This window comes from Gambusia affinis, linkage group LG18 (genome assembly GCF_019740435.1).
Source record: "Gambusia affinis linkage group LG18, SWU_Gaff_1.0, whole genome shotgun sequence".
Lineage (NCBI taxonomy): Eukaryota > Metazoa > Chordata > Actinopteri > Cyprinodontiformes > Poeciliidae > Gambusia > Gambusia affinis.
The window spans coordinates 21,664,453-21,689,307 of NC_057885.1; the positions used below are offsets into that span (position 1 = coordinate 21,664,453).

Consider the following 24,855-nt stretch of genomic DNA (forward strand, 5'->3'; position numbering starts at 1 on the left):
TTCACTTCTTGTGTCACACAAACACAATTCCTGACAAGTGAGAAATAGTTTTATTCAGAATGTTATAGTTTAATTATTGATAACCAGACATGCTGCAACTCTGTAATCAATACAAAGTGTGATTGCACATCCACACTTCCACAAACAAACGCGACTTTCTACACAGATAGAGTTCAGTTAAAGCGGACTAAACATGGCTGCTGTGAAAAACGTCAGACATCAGTGAAAAAGCTAAAGAAATGTTGACCAAGACAACCTTAAAAGCTTAGAAGAAAGTCTGAGAGTTGAGAAGTATAAAAGATAACGAGTGCGTATTTAAGACTTTGCCCTTTTGTAGCTCGAACATGTTAGACATAAAATGTACCACAGGGACGAATCGTTTGTTCTGAATCAACTCCGGTGTAATATTAATATTCCGAACTCACCCAGCACCCAGGGAAGGATCATCCACTCCACGATGGTGGGTGGGGGTCCCTGCATGTGCAGGTTGGTGCGGGCGATGTGCTGCGACGCCAGCAGCAGGAGGAAGAGGAAGGTCAGGTAGGACGCGGTGTGGCAGATGAACTTGATGAAGGGTTTCTTGATGAAGCGCCCCAGAGCGCTCTTTGGGGCCAACAGGTAGATCTGAGGAGGCGGGAAAGAAACACAAGCAGGTTGGAAGACAAAGAATATGACAAACAAAAAAAAAAACAACAACCCACACCCCCAAAAAACCCTGCAGAGGATAGTGAGGGGAGCTCAGAAGGCTATTGGAGTCCGAAAGTTACACTGCAAAAAGCTTGTTTTAAGTCAATAATTCCTTGATGAAATTCCACTGGCGCTGTTACTTAGCAACCCCAGCCAAGCCCAGGCGGTCACCTAGCAACCAAGTTCTAGTTCCACTGACAGATTATTTCACTAACAACAAGACATTTTCCCCCTATAATATGTGAAATAATCTGCCAAATAAAGGAGTATGTTTTTATCAATATGAAAAGATATTGATGAAAATATTGATTATCTATATCTGGCTGAAGAGTTAAGTTAGTTTGTCTTATTTCATGTTCATTATGATATTTACACTACAAACTAAACCAAAAATACTTGGTAAGATTTTTCCCTCACCCCGTCGGTATGAACAGTTTGGTAGCAGCTAGTTACATTTACTCAATTACATGTGCTTGAGTAACTTTTTTTTTGAAACTTTGACTTTTAGTTTTATTTTAACCTTTTACTTTCAGATGGAAAAATTCAATAAAATAATACAGGGGGGAAAAAAAGAAGCACAGAATGTTAGGAATGTGCAATATGGCGAGTAATTTTAATATGAAGTATTGCTACTCTTATATGGGTAAAATTTCTGGATCCTTTATCCACTGAATGAATATGACAAATTTCATTGTAATTTTCTGCAATCAGTTAAGATGAAAAAAATATATACATACAGCCTTTATGAGGCTAAAACATTTAAAAAATATATTTTTCACATTTACTTTGTATTCAATTGGAGTCATTAAAATATTCAGAAATCAGCAAAAAGCCTTTATAGAAAGACATTAAATGACATTGCAACATTTCATTAATTAGATGAATAGATATCTCTTATCATTTTTTTCATCTCATAGCAGAATAAAATATATTTTCAAACATTTTTAGCAATTAGAAAAGTTGTCGAGAGTTGAGAAATTGCTTGAAAAACTCAATCAACCTTTTTAATCAGTGCTGAAATCCCATTCTGTGTCCTCTAACATTTAAGAAATTACAAGTTTACAAGGTTTTGCAAATTATGCATGTTAAGTGTTTTGTATTAAGCATAAATTAAGCAACAGGGATTAAATCGATTGGAGAGAATTTGGTCACATGTAGCTGCAGACTGGTCGTGCTAGAGAGGGTTTGAATGGAAACTGAAACAATAAGCAGCTTGAGGATGCAGAGGATGTTTACATGATTTGTCAAAACACTGATGTGCATTCACATGGAGGAAGATTACATGAATTTGAACACTTTGACTACATTAATTACTCTTATCAACATTACAGCCAGAGCGAAATTAACTCAACTGAAACCAGATTGGTTTGCTGCTCTGCATGTCTGCATGTTTATTTCTGAGTGCCTGAACAATCTGCATAAGAAATTATGAGAAAATGTGAAAATACCGGCTTCTTGTTTTGAAGTCTTAGTTAATATGAAAAAAGACGTTTAAAAAAAACAATGACTACATAAAAAGAAAATGTGGCATTAGACCCAGATGACTTGGAGTTTATTCTGTCTTCTGTCTCCTTGCTTTTATTACCAAGATAAAATTTCTGAGTGACGCTTAGCGTTTCATTTTCACTCTTACCAGTGAGAAGACTGGGAACAGCAGTCCGATGATGAAGCAGGTCACCAGTTTGACGGCCCAGTGTCGTCTCCTCCAGCCTGGGAAACCGTCGTACCACAGAGTGGCCAGCAGCTGCTGGCAGTTTGGCTGCGCTACAAACTGAAACCAGACACACAAACTTTATTACTTACTGAAGTAATAAACTAAAAAGTATAAAGCTAAATGTTGGTTTGTTCTCCGTGTTTGATTCTTGTTCTAAGTAATAAACTAATAGGAGTTTCTGTAGGTTTTGCTCTGATATGTTGCTTAAAACAAAGAGCACTCCACAGTTTCTAATAGTGAGTTGTAGATTTGTACAAACAGCTGCTCATATTTATGCCGTTTTAAACAACTGATGCCTCAAATAAGCTTTTCCCAGTGGTTGGAAAAAACACCATAATTTTTATGTCCTACGGTTTTATCAACTCGGCTTCCTAAACATTATGGACTTGAATACATTTCAACTGAAATAGACAACGCTCTAGTGATGCAACGCTACAGATTTTATTTCTTTAACCCAAAACCTCTTGAGATTTAGATGAGTACGACACTTTGTTTCTACAAAATTATAGTCACCGTGTTGTTGTGGCCACTTTCATTTACATCTCATTAAATTCCTCCATTGGTAGTTCTGGCATTAAACCAAAACCTTTTGTCCCTGCTGGACATTAAGCAATGTCCCTCTATGTCCCTAAAAACCAGACAAGTTCTTCTGTCAGGTTTCCATTTCACTCCAATGTTTCCATTGTAGTTTCTTCCCTGCTTGTTTGGCTCTTTGCTGTCCCATGTCTGCTTTAGAGTGATTAGTTTGGTCTGGGATAAAAGTCCAAACACTATAAATTAGCTCCTCACTCTAAAAGCGCTGCAGCTACAGAAGGTTATCTATCACTTTAAGCTGTGTGTGTGGATAAGATAATGCTAAAAGTGTGTTTTCCTCTCAAACAAACATCCTATTAAATAAATGGACCGAATAAACATCAGTGCTGCACATCCCACCTTCACACAAGGACACACAACTGTTATCAAGCAAACATTTAGCTAAAAGCTAAAGGAGGCAGACTGCCAAAAGATGATGGAGTCAGCGCCTGCGGCTGTCAATCATCCTCGGCTACGTTTTGACGGAGGAACATTTGGCGACGGCTGTACATTTCCACACGTCCTTGTTTTCTTTTGAACATTTCTTATCGGAGTGGGCCCGTTTCATAAACAGTTGATCCTGGCACATTTTATCTGGAACGTCCTCATCTGTTAGTGTTAGACTGAATCCCTACAGTTTCACCAGGACGGCTTTGAGCGCCGCAGCACTTTGTCTTGTGCCAAGAGGGAAAGATGGACGTGGAGATGTTTACAAGACTTTTTTTCTCTCTCTTTCTTTTGACCGTCTCAAAAGAGACAGTCTCTAGAATTTCAGGAACAAAATTCAAAGTGCTTCACATGATAAAAATGTAAAATACACTGCAAAACCACTAAATATCTCAAAATATGGGAGATTGTTTAAAGTTAATGATTTCTTAATAAGTAGTAGTACTTGACTTATCACATGAGAAAAATATCTTGTTATAAGTGAAATATTTTGCCAAAGGAAGTAGAATTTTTTAATCAATTTAAAAAAATTATTGACTCAAACAAGCTCTTATATGTTTCTGAAAACTTCCTTATGAGTTAGTTTGGTCTTATTTCAAGCACACTGAGATATTTGCACTAGAAATTAGATGAACGATACTTAAGATTTTGTGTTTTCTGCAGTTTCTTTCAAACACTGCGAAATTAACCGAGGCGATTCACTTCAAAAAGACTTCATTTCAGCGCAAATTTTTTCGTACACTTGAAATAAAACAAAACTTATAATGTAACTTTTCAGCAAGAAATAGGAGCTTTTTTAAAGTTAATAATTCCTCAATATTGATTAAAATGTTGCAGTTCCTTTGGCAAATTATTTCACTTATATGTGAAAAAGTGAAATGTGTGATATGTCCCAGTGGAACTAGAACTGGGTTGCTAGGTGACGGGCTGGGCTTGGCTGGGGTTGCTAGGTAACGGCGCCAGTGGAACTATAACTTTTTCATCAATATCAAGGAATTATTTACGTAAAACAAGCCTCTACATGTTGCTGAAAAGCTACTTGTTAGTTTTGTCTTAATTCAAATGTACTAAGATGGTTGTAGAAGAAACTAAACCAAAAATAGTGCAGTGATATTTTTATATATATATATATATAAAAAGCAGATTTAAATGATGTGATTTTTTTATTTACTATTAGAAGAGTCTACACAGGTGAAACGTAAATGAATGAAGATATTGAGGGTTAATTTCCTGGAATATTTTCGACCTTTGAGTGTAAAAGTGTTGATCTTCCGTCCGTTTAAAATGTAAAAGCAGAAAAATGAAAACATCTTTGGGGGATTTTGTGGAGGAGTTATTTCTAAAAGAACCTCTAAACATGAGAACTTTGTTTCTGCTCTGGGTTTGAGTCTTTCCTCATGTTTCAGACTCGGGGAGCGATGGAGGGCGTGACCTTAGTGCTGAACAGAAGCGGTTTGCTGAACCTCCGCCGGGTAACGCGCCCTGCCAGAATGTGAGCCAGAAAATTGGATAATGCATGTATTTAATTATACAGATGACACGATAGAAGCAGAGGAAGAGGATAAACGGGAGGAAGCAGGAGATGTGTTAGAAGTCAAACCAAGGAGCCTGCTGCAGCTCCACCTCCTCCTCATCCCTCCATCCCTCCCTCTAATCCTCCTCTTCATCCTCAGTGTTCCTCTTCTGCCTTCTCACCATTTCTCCTTCACAACCCACTTTGCTTTCTTCACTCTTTCCTCAAAATCTTATTGTTCCTTTACTTCTTTTTCTCTGTTCCTTTATTTATCTCTCTTCCTTTTCTGTTTTATCTGTCTTTCTCTCTTTCCCTTTTCCTCCATTCTCTCACTGCCTCTGTCTCTCTTTTGTTTTCTCTCTCTTTCCTCTCTTTTTCACTCTTTTCTCCCTCTTTTTTTCCCCCATTTCTCCCTCTCTTCCTTTATTCTTCCTCTCATATTTCTTTCTTCTTTCTCTTTATTTCTTCTCTCTTTCTTGCTCTTTTTCTCTCTCTCTTTCACATTTTCGCTGTGTTTCTTCCATCATTTTCTCTCTTTCCTTCTTCATATGTCTTCTTTCTTTTCTCTCTTTTTATCTCCTGTTCTTTTTTCTTTCTCTCTCCCTGTCTCTCTCTATTTTAATCTATTTTCCTCTCTTTCCTTCTCCAAACTCCTTCCTTTCCCTTTCTTTTCCTCCACCTCCTTCTTTCTTTTCTTGACCTATATTTAGTCTGATTTTCTTCTTCTCCTTTCATCTTTGGTGTTTCTTTCCTTCTTAACTCCTCTCTTCTTTTCTCTCCACCAGTAATCAGAAATCCTCATCCTCCTCTTTCTCCTTCACTCCACCTTTCCTTAATATTTAATACATTTCTCTCTGCTTTTCATCCCTTCTGGATCCCTCTTCCATCCCTTTTCCTCCTCATCCCTTCTTCCTCTTGTCTGTTTTCCTTATTCTCTCCTCTCCCTGTTCTCTTTTCTCTCTCACTCGTCTCCAGCTTAGTTTCTTGTTCCTATGGCAGCGGTATGCTAATGAAGGATCTGAAGTACAGCAGAGTCTCTCTCTCTCTCCCCCTCTCACTCACACACACGCACACGCACACCCACACACACACACACACAGACACACACACAGCTGGAAAACATCTGTGTCATAATTTACCAAACGTGTTTGAGTTTGACTTCATTCAAAACTGCTTCTGAAATCACGTCTGACAGAAAATAAAAAATGGACGCCTCTGACAGGAAGTGGTGTGTTCTGGTGCCACGAGGCGCATTAGAAACCACCAGAGCACCTTAAACCCAACCTACGGATCAGCTCCACTTGCATAACGCGATGCAGGACGGTGGGTGGTGTGTTCATCATCGCTGGTCAGTGGAAATCAGCCGGGAGCCGCAGGATGATCAACATAAACACAAAGTCCAGGAGGAATCGGTGAATCAGTGAGTGGTGGGCGATCAGGTCGCTCCGAAGTGGCAACAATGTGGTGCAGGTGTTACCAGAGGAGGGTAAAATACCCAGAGATTTTACTCTAGTAAGAGTAGTGATACTTCAACAAGGTTTTGCTCTAGAAGAAGTAAAAAGTAGCCGACCAAGAAATGACTCAGCAGAGTTTGGTAGGAACAGTAACACTTTACTAGACAGGGTGTGCATAAGACTGGCATGACACTGTCAGAAGCATGAAGGAGTCTTTATGAATGTCTGACTGCTGTCAGGAAGTGTCATTCAGTAAATTATGACACTTTTAACAAAAAGCTGCTCTAGGAATTACCTCGAAATTTCATTAAAAGTGCCAACTTTGCAATAAAGTGTCATTATTTACTGAATGACACTTCATGACAGCAGTCAGACATTCATAAAGACTCCTTCATATTTACGACAGTGTCATGTCAGTCTTATGCGCACCCTGTCAAATAAAGTGTTATCAAAGGAAATAGTCACATTTACTTGAGTAACTTTTATGAAATAAAATACTTTTAGGAGTATTTTTACTACGCTGTATTTTTTTACTTTTACTATGAAGGATTTCTAGTCTTACTGGAGTAAACTTTCTGGATTTTCTACCCACGGAATGAAAAACAAAACCTAAAATTCACCAAACAGACCTGCAGTTTTTGTTTCATAAAGTTAAAGTTGTTACTTATATAAACTATTGTCATTTTCATTCTTAAAATACCAAAATTTCCACTTAACTTCATACTTTGGTCTGTTTGATGATTTAACTTTTAGACATAACATAAGGTTAAGAGGAAATTTGGGTATTTTAAGGGCAATAAAAAAATGTTTCCACTTCAGTTTCTTTCAATAAAAAAAACTCATAAAACTTTAATAAAAACTGCAGGTGTGTGCCTGCGTCTGGTGAATTTTTGGTTAAAAAAAACATTGTTTTCATTCAATTAGTGTAAAGTCCAGAAATTTCACTCAAGTAAGAGCAGAGATACTTTAATAAAATTACTTAAGAGTAAAGAGTACAGTAAAATCACTCCCAAAAGTAATTTTTTTCCACAAAAGTTACTCAAGTAAGTGTAAGTGAGTAAATGTAACTAGTTACTACCCAACTCTGGGTAGAATTAACCAGCATTTTGGGACAAATATCAGGGTGTAGTGATGGAGAGCCACATAAAGACAGTTATAAAGTTGGCCTTCTATCACCTGGAGAACATTTCCAGGATTAAAGGACAAAAGAAATGTTTATCTTTAGTCACATTAATTTCCATGACAAATGTGTGCAACGATTTGTTGATATTTGGCTCAGAAACACAATTAAAATCATACGTGAATAAGTCATTACACAAAACCATTCTTCTGACACTTCCTGTTATCTTCTTTGTCGTTTCCACCAGTAGTAACTTCTATTTGTTGATCAGATAACAAAAAAGTTTCTCCATTGCAATTTTGCAAAATACACCAATTTCAACACAGCCAAAAACCCACCTCATTTCACCACAAGACATTTAACGAAAACATGAGTGTTTTTTCAAAATGGCCATGTTTCCATTAAGTGAATTTAATGAAGACATTAAATTCACTTAATTCCAATTTGTGCAATTATACAGTCAATAGAAATGCAGCTGGTTTCTTCACAGGTCTCCATAAAAAAATCAGTCAGACCTGGTCAGTCCTTTTAAAACTGTCTGTGGAGATCCTAAATATCTAATTTCATCAGTCTGTCTGCCTTTTAGTTTAAATAAAACCCGGTTCAATCAAAGTTTGGGTCAGTCTTCACTTTTCCTCCTGAAAGGCGATGTTGTAACTCATCATCATCCTTTTTTTAAATTCAATTTGAAAGGTCAACAGTGACCAATTTCAACAATAAATCAATAAAGAGAGATTTATTGAATTTCAATAAATCCTTAAAAAAACTATTCTTAGGTTTAAAAGCATCTTTATCCATGCTGAAGGTCTTTACCACATTTTTAAAGATTAGCTAAGCCATCTAAGCATCGTCATGCCTCAAATAGGAATAATGGAAATGATGGTGAAGACTGGGAAATAGTGCCAAATGGTAATAATCTAATCCAATTTTGGAAGAAAATATTTATTATAAATCTATAAAGTTTTCTTATTAAACAAATAACAAATAATTGATGCATAAAATATGACTTGCAAAAGTCCTGATCTGGAAAAACACTCAAAATCCTGAGAAAATACAGATATTAATGCTGATATATTGACTAGTTTTGTATAGATTAGCAGTTATGCAGCCGTCACTGATACTTTGGGTGATTTGTTCACCCAACTATGCTTCCCTCCATCCATAGTTTTCTTTTACGTCATGTCATTTTACTCCTGAAAACCGGGGAAGCACCCTTCAACTCGATGATAAATTTCTGGTCTATGTTAAATTGATTACCGCGCTCCGTCTCCTCTGCTGCCTCCCTCTCCCAGCCGGCCAGCGCAGTGGTGCGAAAACGGCACAGGATAAAGTCTCAAACTTAATCTCAGAGAGCCTGCAGCACAGAAAACCACACTCTTTCATGCTAGTCCAATAGCAGCTTTATATAACACACACGGCTTTTACAGCCGCCCGGAAATGGCTTTAACGGACGTGGACAAGAATGTTTTCAGTAAAGAAAAAAAAATGAAAGTGACACCATCGAATACATTTTTTATTTAACTCTTAAAATCTAAATTACTGTAAATGATAGTTTGATCAAGTATCAAAGTAAACCAGGTACAAATTTTTGAAAGATTGCAACGAGCATAAATTAAGCTACGCTAGTCTGACTTTTGTTTGTATGCTGGAGTGTGTGTGAACATTTGTGACCTGATTGCAATATCCATCCATCCATCCATTTTCTATTCACCCCTTGTCCCTAATGGGGTCAGGAGGGTTGCTGGTTCCTCTCCAGCTACGTTCCAGATGAGAGGCGGGGTCACCCTGGACAGGTTGCCAGTCTGTCGCCAGGCAACACAGAGACATACAAGACACACAACCATTCACACACACACACACACCTAGGGAGAATTTAGAGAGACCAATTAACCTGACAGTCATGTTTTTGGACTGTGGGAGGAAGCCGGAGAACCCGGAGAGAACCCACCATGCACAGAGAGAACATGCAAACTCCATGCAGAAAGACCCCGGGCCGGGAATCGAACCCAGGACCTTCTTGCTGCAAGGCAACAGCTCTACCAACTGCACCACTGATTGCAATAATTATTACTAATTGATAATTTATCTTCTTTAACATCACTTTTAGTCACTTAAAATATCAAAAAAGTAAAAAAAAAAAAAAAGTCTTTGTTAGCAACTTAATTGAAAAACCTCAAAAGTAAGGAAAAAAAAAAGATATTTGTATGGAGTTAGGAACCAAAACTGCCATGAATATTGAGATTCCCTTTCAAAATGTAAATCTTCAAACACCAAATATACCTTAATATGCATTAATACACACAGTGGAGCTCTACCCCAGCAGACAATATTTACAGTCTTTCTTTCAATGCTCTTGGAGGTTCAGCCAATCAGAGTCCAGGAAAGTAAATACTGTTCCTGGATTGGCTGCTTTTCAAACGACAGTCAATAATGTAAAATAGCATTTCAGTTTCCCAAGCTGCATTCTGTGTTGAATATTTTAGGATTTACTGCAAATAATTTTACAGAAAGATCCAAAAATACTGAACCACAAGTAGAGAGTGGTTTATTGTATTTATAATATTTTTTATTTTTTGCCTTTGGTTGATTTAAAACATCACATCAATCAGTACATTTTATTTAAACAAATAAATCAATGACTGAAGTGTTTTGTAGAATAATTATAATACAAAATTTCACCAAAATGAAAATAAATATTATAGAAACTGTCTGGAACATTCTTATAAATACTCATATTTCATATTATTTCATGTAAATGTATTTATTTTCTGAACATTTTATATTTTACGATTTCTGTTCATCATGTTGGTGATTCTAGTTTGGACTAATTTAACTGTTTGAAAAAGATGGCTGCATATTTGATTGTCTGCATTTTTGGGTTCAAACATGTCAAATTTACAACAAGTAGAATGTTTTGAGTCATTCGAAAATTTAACTTTTGTTACAAAACAGCAAAGAAAAAAATATTTTAAGTAAGGACTATATAGTAAAATACCTTTCTATCCATTTTATGGTTGAAGCAGCTGAAAGGATTTTATACTTTTAAAAGAAATAAAACAGAAACGTTCTTATCACTCTTATGTTCGGGACAGTTTTTGGGGCTAAAGTATAAATATAAGTATAACTAAGTAAGTGAAAAACATGAGAAATTATTTGGAAATATGTGTATAAACTGATTTGAGAGTCTTTTTTTTAAAAAAGAAAGCAGAAAAAAAAAATTAAATTGCAGACAGCTAAAACAAACAACACCCTCACATGCACCAAATCCACACAACAACAACAGCTGGAACAAAACAGTCCATGAAATGTGCCCTGCTGGCAGCCTACAGCCTCCAAGTGATAGAATCAGTGGACAACATCCAGGAATGACCAAAGAAAAAACAGTTTTGATGCTAAACATCATTCTTATTAATATATTATTCTTATTTTATCTTTTCTCCTATAAATTGCAGCAGCAAAGGCACAGAAATATAAAAAAAAAGTCCTTCTCTTCCTAATCATTAATGAATGCAAACAGTTATCCGGTGGATCCTCCAGGGACGAGGCGTACACTGGGAAACTATCCAACTGGAGAAGTTGGTCCTAAATTCCCGTTTATTGAGCTGCTCACAGCTGGGCCGGTGGAGCTCTGATGACTCATGATAACCTGCTGGAGTGAAGCAGCCGCGCTCAGCGCAGCAGGACGAATGGGGGTTTTACATAATTTGCATTTCCGCTGCTGCTGCAGCTTCTGCAGGTTATGTGACACCGGGCAGGGCAGGCATTATACAAGGACTGCAGCTCTGCTTTCGCCCACGGACAGGAAGCGGCTGTTGACCCACGAGCTGCTGAAACACCAACACAGGACTGTTTCCGCTGGACAGGGTCGAACGCAGCAACGCAAAGAAGGAGGAACGTAAAGAGGCTTTTAAAAGTGATGGGAAAGTTCTGGATGTTCAAAATAATGCAGGAACCGCTTCAGCGCCATAAACCGTAAGGTAATAAAACACAAAAATATGAGTAGCTGCTTGTATTCTAGTTTTGCTTCACTTTAAAGGGAACCTGTTATGCAAAAAGTTCAAATTCTGCATGTGTTTGTACTTTGTTTCTACTGCTTACAAAAACAACACAAACGCTTAAAAAATAGTAATAAAAACGAAAACATCCAGCCGTTTTCAGGCAATAACTTCATGTTTTTTTGCTGTCTGGAAAATGATCTGTTTCAAACAAACCTCCCAGTTGTTGAATCACATTTCGCCATTGCCTGGCAACCCCAGCCGAGCCCAGCCCGTTACCTAGCAACCACTGGTTTTACCGCGCTACACTGACTGCTGTGTTTTCTTCTTTTGTAGCCTGTCACAATCACAAACTGTAATAGACAATAAATTGTCTCAGAAGTTATTGCGATAAACAAAAGCTTTGTTGTTCTGAGGCCATTTTCAAGTAATTTAACAGTAATGGCAAAATAATGCAAGAAGACATTCTCAAAATTCAATAAAGTTTAAATGCTAATGCTGCAATTTAAGTTTAGAGCTTTTTATTATTGTAAAATTCTGCAGCACCAGTTCCATTTAACACTGGAACTAGAATACATTTTAAAAATCCAAAATAAATAAAGAAAACAACAGAAACAACGAATAAAATGAGCTATGAAGTAAACAAAATAGTCTATTTGAAACCAAAGCGCCAAGGCTTTTGTTATTCAGTTTTTGGTAGAAAGAGGAAAAAGAGAAAAACAACAAATTCATGCAAATGGAAATTATTGACCTGGTGTTAATTTATCATGCGAGTAATTGATTTATTGTTTATTGCAGAAAGCTTAGCTGTTGACTAACCATCCAGAAACTGCTCGCTACATTGTTGATGGTTGTGCAGAAGGCTCTACATCTGCTTTTCAAAGTAGGCAGGACTGAGCAGACTGAAATTTCCTGATGTAAGCAGGATTTTGTGCAAAAAATGTTATGTTTTGTATAGCCCATAAACTGTTAGGGGAAGTACCTTTAAGGTTAAAAATAGCCATCTTCCAGTCAGTTAAACACAAAGCCAAAGCCAACAAAACACACACACACACACACACACACACACACACACACACACACACACACACAGTCTTTCATTTTGAATGAGGCAACATGGATCTGCAGACTGCAGGGAATTGTCCCGTTTTCATTAATAAAACAATAAGAACCGCTGCCACCACCACACAGAGAATACAAGAATGTAAACACAGTTACAGGAGGGGATAAAACGCAGACCCAATCATTTGCTCTCCGTTTGTCTGCAGAACAGACCTGAAATATGAGCCCAAAAATCACTCAAAGCTCTCACATCCAGCTAACTCTGTCGACTGTTGAGGTCTCAGTCCAGGCGCTTTAAATATTCAAACTGCTGCCAGCTTTAAAAGTTTGCCAAGCATTGCACATTTAGTGAAGAGGCAGCCATGTGTTGTAAATGACTGTAAAATTAAAGAGCTTCGCTTCTGCTCCATCGAATCTGGGCAAACTGGAGGCTAGAAACTAGAAAACAGCAGCTATTTAGGAGCCACTTCCAGCACAATCACCAAGAAATATATGAGGATCATTTTGGACTTCGTCTAAGATGGCCACTGGCCTTTTAAAAAGGTTTTGTACCAAAGATTGTTCTACTAAAATATTTATAGCATTCTTTCCAGTGATACCTGCTGTATTTAGGCAGCAGCGATAATAAGAAAGATTTAAACAACTGCAGCATTGTCCTTTAATGTAAAACAAATGATTTTTTTATCCAATTTTAAAAGGCAAAGTATTATTTAAAAGGTTATAAAAGAGAAAATAATAACATTCATATATGATGGTTTGTAATCTGGGCTGCTTTGTGGCACAAAAGGAAAAACTTTTGTGTTAGAAACAATTCAAAGTTGTTTCCATGATGAAAACATAGAAAGAGATGCTTCAGTTCATGGAAAGTCTGAGCTGCTTGCTTGTTCTGCTACCAGGAACATATTATGCAAAACGCATATTTTCATATTTCTGTACTTCCGTTTGTGTTCCTGCTGCTTCTAAAAACAGCCTAACGAAACAAACACCCAACCGTATTCTGGGAATAAGTTCATGTTTTTTGCTGTCTGGAAAATTAACCGTTTCAAAATTCTCCGGAGTGTTGAGTCAAACTGCGCCGTCACCTAGCAACCGCAGGCCGTCACCTAGCAACCAAAGCAGAACTCGAGAGAAATGTTTTCTTGTTCACTTTCCATCCAGAAACTACTTGCAGCAAAAACTAATGCTTGTCAAAGATGCGCTTGTGTTTGCAGCCATTTTCACATGAGAGTGTAAATGTTGAGCTGGCCGGGAGCAGCTCATTCGGATCTGAAGCGACGAGACGCCCTAAAACAGCCAAAATCTCATTATGTAAAAGTGATTTTGTGCAAATCACTTTTACATAACTTTTACCCGTTTCTCCTGCTGCGACCATCACCCAAAACATCTAGGCTAAAAAAAAAAAGCAAATCGCAGGAGGGGAAGCCGAGCTAACCTGCTGTAACCGGCGATACCAAAAAGCCGCTTCCCAGCTAATTTAATTAATAGGCCAATTTCTGCTGTGATCTCAGAAATACACTCAGCAGTGCTTGTCAAGAGGGGGTGTGGTGGTGGCGGTGAGGTAAAACGCAGCAGACCCAGATGATGTGTGATGAGGAGTTTAATGATGAATAGTAACAGAAAACAGTCCACAGACCTGGCAGCACTGTTGAGCGGAAGGCTAATGCTCACTTCAGGTAGCAACAGGAAAGTACGAGGACTCGACAATACAGGACGTAACCAGACGTACACAGACTGAGGACCCGACGAAGACAGACACACACAGGTGACGCTAAATACACAAGAGGGTAATCAGGGAACGAGACACACCTGGGGACTAATCACGGGGAGACAGGACAACACAGAGACTCAGATACACAGGAAACTAGAAATAAATACACGGAAAAACACAGAACACGACAGTACCCCCCCCTTAACGGGCGGCTCCCAGACGCCCAAAAACGGGAAAACCCAACGAGGGTGGGCGGAGGGGAGCTGGATGGGGGGTCCAGAGTCCATAAAACAACGAAAAACTAACCCAACCGGGTGGGCGGAGGCACAGGAAGCCAAGAGTCCAAAAACAAACAAAACAAACCAAACCCAACTGGGTGGGCGGAAACACGGGAAGGCGGGAACCACGGAGAAGGTCAGGGGGCCGACCTCGGCGCAGGAAGCGGGAGCCACGGAGAAGGTCAGGGGGCCGACCTCGGCGCAGGAGGCGGGAGCCACGGAGGCGGTCCGGCGGCCGTCCTCGGCGCAGGAGGCGGGAGCCACGGAGGCGGTCCGGCGGCCGTCCTCGGCGCAGGAGGCGGGAGCCACGGAGGCGGTCCGGCGGCCGTCCTCGGCGCAGGAGGCGGGAGCCACGGAGGCGGTCCGGCGGCCGTCCGCGGCGCAGGAGGCGGGAAACACGGAGGCTGTCCGGCGGCCGTCCGCGGCGCAGGAGGCGGGAACCACGGAGGCGGTCCGGCGGCCGTCCGCGGCGCAGGGGAGTCTCTAGGACCGCACGGGGGCGGCGACGAGGAGCACAAGGAGTCTCTGGGGCCGCACGGGGGCGGCGACGAGGAGCACAAGGAGTCTCTGGGGCCGCACGGGGGCGGCGACGAGGAGCACAAGGAGTCTCTGGGGCCGCACGGGGGCGGCGACGAGGAGCACTAGGAGTCTCGGGGGGAGCACTAGGAGTCTCGGGGGGAGCACTAGGAGTCTCGGGGGGAGCACTAGGAGTCTCGGGGGGAGCACTAGGAGTCTCGGGGAGCACTAGGAGTCTCGGGGAGCACTAGGAGTCTCGGGGAGCACTAGGAGTCTCGGGGAGCACTAGGAGTCTCGGGGAGCACTAGGAGTCTCTGGGGGAGCACTAGGAGTCTCTGGGGGAGCACTAGGAGTCTCTGGGGGAGGAACACTGACTGGGGCAGGAAAGCCTACTACCCGTGCCATCTGTCGACCTGGAGCCAGGCGGGCCGCCTGGAATCCCATCACCATGGGTACGGCGGCAGATTCGGGCTCGGTTGCGCCGGCTGGAGCGGCGGAAGATACGGCCTCGGTGCGCCGCTGGAGCGGCGGCAGATACGCTCGGTGCGCTGCTGGAGCGGCGGCAGATACGGCCTCGGTGCGCCCGGCTGGAGCGGCGGCAGATACGTTTCGGTGCGCCGGCTGGAGCGGCGGCAGATACGCTCGGTGCGCCGGCTGGAGCGGCGGCAGATACGGCCTCGGGTGCGCCGGCTGGAGCGGCGGCAGATACGGCCTCGGGTGCGCCGGCTGGAGCGGCGGCAGATACGGCCTCGGGTGCGCCGGCAGGAGCGGCGGCAGATACGGGCTCCGGTGGCGGAAGCGATGCTGGCGGCTCCTGCCGCGGAGGGTCTGCTGCTGGCTCTTGTGCTGGCGGAACAGGGTTGGTGGATCGGGAGGACAGAGTCTTGGGTCTGGGAGGCAGCGGTTCTCCAGCCATGACTGCTAGCGCTGCCTCACGCTCCCACTCTGCCTCCCTCTGCAATTCCACCAGCATCGGATGGGGAAAACGAGGAATCCAGTAGTCCAGCAACAGACCCAAACGAATGGCGAATCCAAGCCGTCGTCCCGCAGCGTACGGCTTGGCCATGGCGTCCTCGTACTCCCGTATGGTTTCCGTCAGTTCTTGCATTTCCTGTGGGTCCATGATGGTACATGCGTGCCTCACCGTTCAGCGTGGTCGGGTCCTTCTGTCATGAGGGGGTGTGGTGGTGGCGGTGAGGTAAAACGCAGCAGACCCAGATGATGTGTGATGAGGAGTTTAATGATGAATAGTAACAGAAAACAGTCCACAGACCTGGCAGCACTGTTGAGCGGAAGGCTAATGCTCACTTCAGGTAGCAACAGGAAAGTACGAGGACTCGACAATACAGGACGTAACCAGACGTACACAGACTGAGGACCCGACGAAGACAGACACACACAGGTGACGCTAAATACACAAGAGGGTAATCAGGGAACGAGACACACCTGGGGACTAATCACGGGGAGACAGGACAACACAGAGACTCAGATACACAGGAAACTAGAAATAAATACACGGAAAAACACAGAACACGACAGTGCTGGGTAATTTAATTTCTCTACAGCATGATGTAATCTGCTCTCAATGTAAAAAGAAAGCAATCGGCTTACCCAAAGTCACGCTAACGCTAGTTCACTTTCTGGGCTCACACTTGAGGTTTCTGTCCTCTTATTCACATGTTTACAGGGTTTTGCAGAAGCATTTATGCTGCTTTTCATTGTTCGCATTAGAGCAGAAAAAATAAAGGACTCTGTTGTCTTTAAAAAGCAAAAAAGATTAATTAATACTTGTGTGTGTATTAAAACTGACAGTTTCAAAAATTTATTTGAAATATTAATGTGAAAACTGTAGTGATCTTTGCACATCTAGAAACTAAAACTTTTGCTGTTTCTACTTCACAGAATTACCTCGAGCTCATGTCAGATTGGATGGAAACTGCAATTTTCTATTAGATAAAGGTTTGGACTTTGACTGGGCCATTCTAACAAATGAAGATGTTTTAATCTAAACCAGCTCTGGCTGCATGTTTTGGTCCTAAACCGTCTGCAGCTTCTTGGTTCCATGTTTCCATCATATCAGGACAGCTTCTCTATTCCTGCTAGAGAAACGAACCCCCACAGCATGACGCCACCACTACCATGTCTTAATCATGGGGACGGTTTGTTCAGGTTGGTATTCAAAGTTTTCTTTTGCCAAGTTTAGTGTTTTATATTTTTTTGCAGCTTCTCATGAACAGTGCTCAGTTTTTCTGCTTCACTTTTTTACAGTTTTGTCCTCTCTCTTATTGTATTCGCCTCTTTGCATAACTTTTATTCATCTGTCTGGTGCCAGTTCTTTTTCATACACCCACTCCCCCTACTCAGCTTGGTTCATTTCAAGCAGCAACGGAGCACACTGGCATGAAGTTTAAACGATTAAAACCGCGCTGGGCTGAAAATAGCCTTTCAGAAACCTGCAAAAGAATCAACTCATCACCGTTTGGAAGTGACAAACAGAAAACGAAAAGTAAGAAACAAAAAGTACATCTCTGGGTGCTTCTTTCGTATTTTAACTTTTCACAGAGGTTTACAACCATTCTGGCGCAAAAAGAAAAACGCTTGAAATGCATCGATGTTGCTCAGAAATAGAAAGCAGAAGCGCACACTTTATTTGAGGTTATACACAGAAAGAAAAGCGGAGAAAGCGCGTTGCGTAACCGCATGCAGAAAGCGAAGAGACGGGTTGAAAAAAACCCGGCAGCAGCTTTCTGTGTCCCACTTTCTCCTGTTTGGCTGCTGATCAGATTAGTGACACTTTCTGAGGATTTGTGCATGTGTGCAATTTGCAGCAGCTTCATGAAACAATTAGCAAAAAGCTGTTTCCAAACAGAGCTAAAGCTAATGTGTGTGTGCAGCTGCTGAGTGATGCCTGTGAGGATCAGGCCGAGGGGAAGAACATAAAAACGAGGACAGTCTGCCTCGACTAAATGCTTTCCTGTCACTTCAAAGAGTTTCTAAAGGTTAAAATTTATATTTAGGGTCAAAGGTCGGAGTTTTAGATGAGATCTTTGAGGAGTAGCGAAGGGAAAACAGAATGTCCTCATGAAGATGTTTGTGTGTAAATCTCAGAGAGTGATAACACATGTTGAAGGATTAATTAGAGCAATAATTCCCAAAGCAATGAATAAAACAAACAACAAAAATGCAGGTGGATATATTATTCAGCTGCTGCCGACCTTATTAGGACGCCGCATCGACTGGCTTTGTTTTGGACGATTTGTTCTGCCTCATTAGGACCGGGCCGGGATCCAAACAGCGTTACCGGTCGCAATAAACCCGTGTTTATACTAAAACAGACCCCGGCGAGATAACAACCCGCATCTATTTATTATTGAGACTGCTCTAAATGTATAATTTAGCGAGACTGCAGGTAACTCCGGCCCCAGGGACAGAAAAAGACTTTTAAATGATTCAATATCCACACTGAGACACACAGAAATGGGCTGGACCACCATGTGGGCACAGAACCAGGCCGGTTTATTAAAACCTAATAACTGACTGAGCAGCTACTGCTAGCTGTTAGCTATAGCAGGAAATCTGTTTTTGACCTTTTTTGACCAGCTCGTTTTTGAAGAAATGTTTTAATTTGAGCCATATGGAGAATGCTCAACTGAATACAAGTCCAGACTTTGACTAGGCCACTCCAAACTCTTTATTTTGTTAGTTTAAACCACTAAGAAGTGGACTAACAGGGCAAGCTTTAATTTAAAGTCATGAACCAATGTCTGGATATTCTGCTTCAGGGTTTCTGGTAGAGAGAAGAATTTGCGGTTCCATCAAACACAGAAAGTCGTTCAGGTCCTGAAGCAGAAAAACAGTCCCAGAGCATCACACTTCCACCACTGTGTTGGACTGTTATGGTTTTTTTAAATGATGTGTTGGTTTAATGTCAAATGCAAGAGGACAGATACGTCTAAAAAACATTCACGTTTGTCTCGTCAATCTACAGAATTTTTATTTTTTTTCCAAACTCCTTCCTAACATCTGTTTAGGGGGAAATATTAGACTGTTTTGTTTTGTTTTGTTTTAGGCTTTTCTTCTAAAATACGCCACTGCTTTTGCTTCATCTTTAATTATTAGAGCTGGGACTTTCGATTACTTTATTAGATTTTAACACAATAAATCTATTTATTTTTCATTTTTAACAAAAGTTTCAAGCCGGAACCTTTGTAGTGTAGTGCGTTTCTGGTACGCCTGTACACTTGATGCACAACCTACATCCGCCAACAATAGCAATTTATGATAAAGCTGCTTCAATTGGCCCAGTGGGGATTAATTTTTGCTTTAAAACACAATCTGGTGGAAAAGATTTTTGTTGTCTCCAGGTGCTAAAAGGAGCTAGCGAAGCTTTTCAAGAGTAAAATAGCATCTCAATGCTAAACCTGTAGCAGCAGCACAGACAGAAATATTTTTTCAAAGAAATTTCATCAACGATCAGGAGTTCCTGAAACAGTTGGATTTGGCATTGATGGTTAAATAAACATAAAAATAAAATAAAAAATAATGAATATCTTTGTTATTGAGCTCAAAGTTTAAGTCATTCAATGATTCAGCAGTAAAAGGGTTTTTGAATAGAAAATGTTGTTTATTTTGTTAAAAACATTGGATTTAAATGCGACCAATTAAATACAGACCTTGAAATTGACTTAATTACAAATTTACATAACGTCTCATCATTAATAATTATGCATCTATATATCTATATACCGTTTATTACTAACATGTCTGTCTGAAATGCTCTTAAACCATAGAAACATATTAAATCTCTCGTTTAATTATTTTTATTGCTTTAGAAAACTGTCTTAGATCCCTTCTCTTTCTGGTTTGGGTGTTTCCTCTCTCCATCTCTTGTCTGCTGCTTCTTCATAAAAGCAGCAGACTGGAATCACAGTTCCAGTCTGTGATTAATTTCTTCCCCCAACATCTCTTTTTGATTGCTGTCATTTGTCAAACTGTCAAACAAACTTCAGCTCTTCTGCTGCCCTGTTTTCGCCGCGTTGCTGCGTCGTATCTTCAGTTCAGGCATTGCTGACATTTTATTTCTTCTTCTTTCTCAGTTCTTTTTTTGTCTCTAAAAACGACACTGAGGGAACCGACGAACACGTGAAAATTGCTGTTTGCAGGTTTCTTTACGTCACATCCTTTTCCTGCAGCAGTCAGTGGAAAGAGGTGAGCAGCCGGATCCGCAAAATGCCCGAGCGTTTTGACTGAAAGGCTGTCAATGTATCAGATTTAAGTATCAGACAACAATAGAAAAAGAAAGCAACGGTTGCTGAACTATATATAGTTTAAATTTAGCGATCTGTAACGAGCTAAAACTTACTATTTGAGTTAGTGTTAATAAACATTAGCTTCTTCATTTGTTAATAATGTAACGTCCCATATGTACAGTAAAACACAGTGTGCTGCCTTTGCTGTGCTGATCTGCTCATGTTCATTAGCATTAGCATTAGCATTAGCATTAGGTTTTGTATTGTTTTTCTGCTGCAACAGAGGAAAGTAGATGAATCTGGGCTGCTTTGGAGAAACGGCAAGTTTTCTTTTCTTTCTTCTAAAATGGATTACCACACACACACACACACACACATGCACATGCACGCACACGCAATTAACAACAAAACCACACAGTAAGCAGTGTTTGATGTATTGGTTTAATAACAATGATTTCTTCCTGTTTTTCTGGCTTTTTCTCCAATTTGCTGAGCCACCACTATTTAAATGTGAGTCTATACAGAAGAATGATTAAGAGAAATTACATTGAGAAAAAGTTTGTTTTATAAGATTAATCGGCTTAATCAAGATTAATTAACTAATTTAGTTATCGATTAATCACTAACCAGAATGTACAGACTCAGAAATAAAAAACTCATTTCTATAAAAATCAATATATTCAGAGCAGCAATTGAGCCAAAACTGTGAAGAATATATAAATAATAGAAATATATCTGTGAATACTCCAAATATTCTGTTTGTTTTAACTTCATTTGATTCAAATTCTGTAAAAAGATATTAATTATCCTCAGCTTTCCAATTATTAATCAGTTAACCAAAAACTAATCAACACATCCGCCGGTGGGTCTGAGTTTTTTTTGCTTTGCAGATTCATCCTTTGATACGAATGATCTAATGTTCACTAAGAAGATGTTACGTTTTAGGTAACAATAAGTTTATTTTCTTGTCTACAAAATGAATTCAAATATTTATTTGCATATTTTAAAGTATTTCTGATATTGTAGGAAAGGCTTAGATGACAAATCTTCAAAATATGCCAATTTACCCCCGATTAATCGACGATCAATAATTATTCTGTTATTACAGAATAATAGATAATGGATCTGTCTTTTATTTTATAATAGATAGAATAATTGCTTGTTTTATCCCTGAAGGGCATATTTATATGCTTGGATGGCGTAGTCAAAGTTCAAAATCCAGCTGAGAATCTGTGGAATTATTTGGAAATGATCAAGAAATACTGCTATTAAATTTTAGGCAATAAAATTTTTATTTTCTCATTTAAAAAGGGATTTATCCTTTCTTTGCATCTTTTAATGTGTTTTTACTGTTGTGCAAAAAAAGGCTTAAGTGGTAAAATAAATAATCTGCACATGTGGCAATTATTTAATGCAATTGATTAATTAATCATCAGCATAATCAATCAAATAATCAATCACTGGAACAATAGTTAGTTGCAGCACTAAAAAGCACATCAATGCATATTTATATGCTTGAATGGTGTAGTCAAAGTTCAGACATAGATCCAACTGAGAAATTATCAATAAAGAAATTATCACTAAAAAATGCTGTTATGAGATTTTAGCTAATAAAATGTTTACTTCTCACTTAAAAGATGAATTATTTGTTTATTTGCACATTTTAATGTATTTTTAATATTGTTTAAAAAAGTGGTAAAAACAAAAAATCTGTAAAGCGTAATTTATTTTTTATCCGATTAATCAATTAACCGTAGGAATATTTGTTCACTAACGTAAGTGTTAGTAGCAGGTTTTTCCCTCACAGATTTCTTAAACACTGACAGTAAGGAATATGTATAATTTTATTTTTATGGTCATTTTTATTGTCCTCATGTTTAAAGTCAAAGAACTGAGAGATTCTGCAGGTAGATTTAGTATTTTTCTGTATTTGTTTTTTCTTTTTCAGGGCCGATCTTCACTCAGACTGAACAAAAAGCTTTTCTTTGAGCAAACCAAACAATCCACATAAACAGCACACACCTACACAGAAACGAGCACAGCAGCCCACCAGCACACACACACACACACACACACACACACACACAAGCCCTCCCCTGTTCTTCTTCTCTTTTTCACACTTGTCTTCCCATTAATCCGGAGCGGCCCAGAAGGCTCTGCAGAGGTGTTGCGAAGAGTATCGGCCTGTTTCCTACACCTTCCTGCCAGCCAGCTGGACGTACTTCATTACTTCCTGTGAGCCAGTCAGAGGTTTTATTCGCCGTTAAAAGACCCTCGGCATTATGGGTAAGCTGTGCCATGTGCGAAGCGATTTAAACATTAGGTAGACACTGGTTCAGGTACCCAAAAATAGCACTCAAGTAAGACTAGCGCCAATTCTACATATTTCTATTCAAGTAAAAGTAAAACCATAGCCGTTCAAGAAATGAATCAACTCAGAGTAAAAAAAGTATTTGGTAAAAAAACTCAAGTACTGAGTAACTGATCAAATTATTAATCGATTAATATTTAAAAATTACATCGCATGGAACAAAATATAAAGTTAAGTGGAAATTTTGGTATTTTAAGGACAAAAATGACAATAATTTTCATATACAGTACAGACCAAAGGTTTGGACACACCTTCTGATTGAATTCAGCTAGAATTAAACAACCTTTGTTGGTTTAAGTAACAAAAAATATCAAGAAAATGTTTCCCAATCAGTTTCTTTCAGTAAAAAAGTTATTTTAACTAAAACTGCAGATGTTTTTTCTGTCTGGTGGATTTTTGGTTAAAACGTTTGTTTTTCATATAGTGGGTAGAAAATCCAGACATTTTACTCAAGAATAGAAATAGTTCAAAATAAAATTACTCAAGTAAAATTAAAAAGTACAGCATAATAAAAAATACTGATAAAAGTAGATTTTTTTCAGAAAAGCTCCTGAAGTAAATTCAACTAGTTTCTATCAAACTCTGGAAACTGACGAGTCGAAGCCCAAACTTTAGTGAGAGAAAGAGAGAAAAGAGGCAAAAAGAGGTAAAGATGGAAGAAAAGCAAAGAAAGAGGAAATAATTTAGAGAAGAGGCAGCATCTGGAATGCAGAGCTGAGAGAGTGTGTGTGTGTGTGTGTGCGTGTGTGTGTGTGTGTGTGTGTGTGCGTGTGTGTGGGTGGGTGTGCGTGTGTGTGTGTGTGCGTGTGGAGCCACATGTATTGATCGCAGAGAGTCATGGATAGTTTATAGAAGATGTAATTTGCATTGATCCCTCTGGAGAATGCTGATCGGTCTCACACTGCAGCACAAAAGAACTCGGATCTACGACCGAACAGCCGGACTCAGACGGATCCGGACGGAGAAAACGCTGCTTTCAGTCCTGAATCCATCGCCGTACAGCGTCTGGAGATGTTTCACCTTAAAGATCTGTCACGGATTTGGGTTTCCAAGTAATTGGCCACTGAGTTGGACGATTAAAAGAAATAAAAATGCATTTAAAAACAACAAACTCTTTGCTATTTATAAAAATAAAACAGAGATCTTCAAATAAATACAAGCAGGAATGTAAACAGAGATTTTAATTTAAATATATTTCTTGGTGTGTAATTAGTAGGACTGAATTAATTGGTTAATTACTGAAGCTATAAGGACGTTTTTTAAAATGTTTTCAGATCAAAGGAAAAAAAAATCTCCTGTGAAGAATATTTTGTTATCAAATTAGTAATCAATTAACACATAAATTGATCAATGTACATTTGAGAAATAATAAACTACAAGAATGTTATTTTATTGGATTCTTTTAGGCATTAAAATGTTTATTTTCTTACTTATTGGGTCTTTCAATATATTTCTAATATTGTGGTGGTTAAATAATCTACAGAAATTGCCAAATTCTTTATTTGATTAATCGCCCAAATAATCGATAGGATAATTGATTACCAAAGTAATCATTGGCTGCAGCTCTAATCACACGAGTGCTGTGTTTGCTAATTAAGCATCATCTGGTTTTATTTAGGGTTATCAGAGTAAAAGGAGCTGTTTGTCAAACTTCAATTTGCAAATAAATAATTTAAATTGTGTATTATTTTCCTTCCAGCTCAGTTATGCACCACTTTGTGTTCGTCTGAAGCAAAAACATCTGTTCTTGTTTGGCAAATGAATGCATGCAAGTTGAAAGAGTGAGACGAAACAGAAAACATTTTTTCTGCTGATTTAACTTGAATTTATATATAAAAGCAAGACAATTAAATAGTTTCCTGATCTCTGAATCATTTCTTCAGAGATCATTTAATACCAAATATTGACCATTTTAATGCAGCTTCGGCTGGATAGATGTCCAAAATAATCTCTGTAAAAACTAATTCAGATGGATTGTTTGATGGAAACCTGCTCCAACGGGATTAAAACCTCCATGTTTGACTTTTCGCCACATCCGCCGTCGCTCTGCGTTTGTTCAGTGTGATCAGGCAGACGCTGGTTTGAGTCCTTTGTCTGGTTAATTTGTGTTTGTGTGCACATGGAGGATCTGCGGCGGTCTCTGGAGACGAACGGCGTCAGTACGCTTA

The 24,855-nt window shown here is 39.5% G+C and overlaps 1 protein-coding gene and 1 long non-coding RNA gene across 2 annotated transcripts in view; one reads left to right on the forward strand and one right to left on the reverse strand.

Annotated features, from left to right (window-relative positions):
• Positions 1 to 24,855, reverse strand: part of trpc5a (transient receptor potential cation channel, subfamily C, member 5a) — a 113,778-nt gene that overhangs the window by 33,115 nt on the left and 55,808 nt on the right. The window contains exons 9-10 of the mRNA XM_044098272.1: positions 2,321 to 2,458; positions 426 to 624 (exon numbers count right to left, since the gene is read on the reverse strand). Coding sequence (XP_043954207.1) covers positions 426 to 624; positions 2,321 to 2,458 — 337 coding nt within the window. The remainder of the gene's footprint in view (positions 1 to 425; positions 625 to 2,320; positions 2,459 to 24,855) is intronic.
• Positions 16,977 to 22,353, forward strand: LOC122820321. Its single transcript, XR_006368762.1, has 3 exons — positions 16,977 to 17,236; positions 20,164 to 20,275; positions 22,265 to 22,353. It is a non-coding gene; the product is annotated as an uncharacterized LOC122820321 (long non-coding RNA).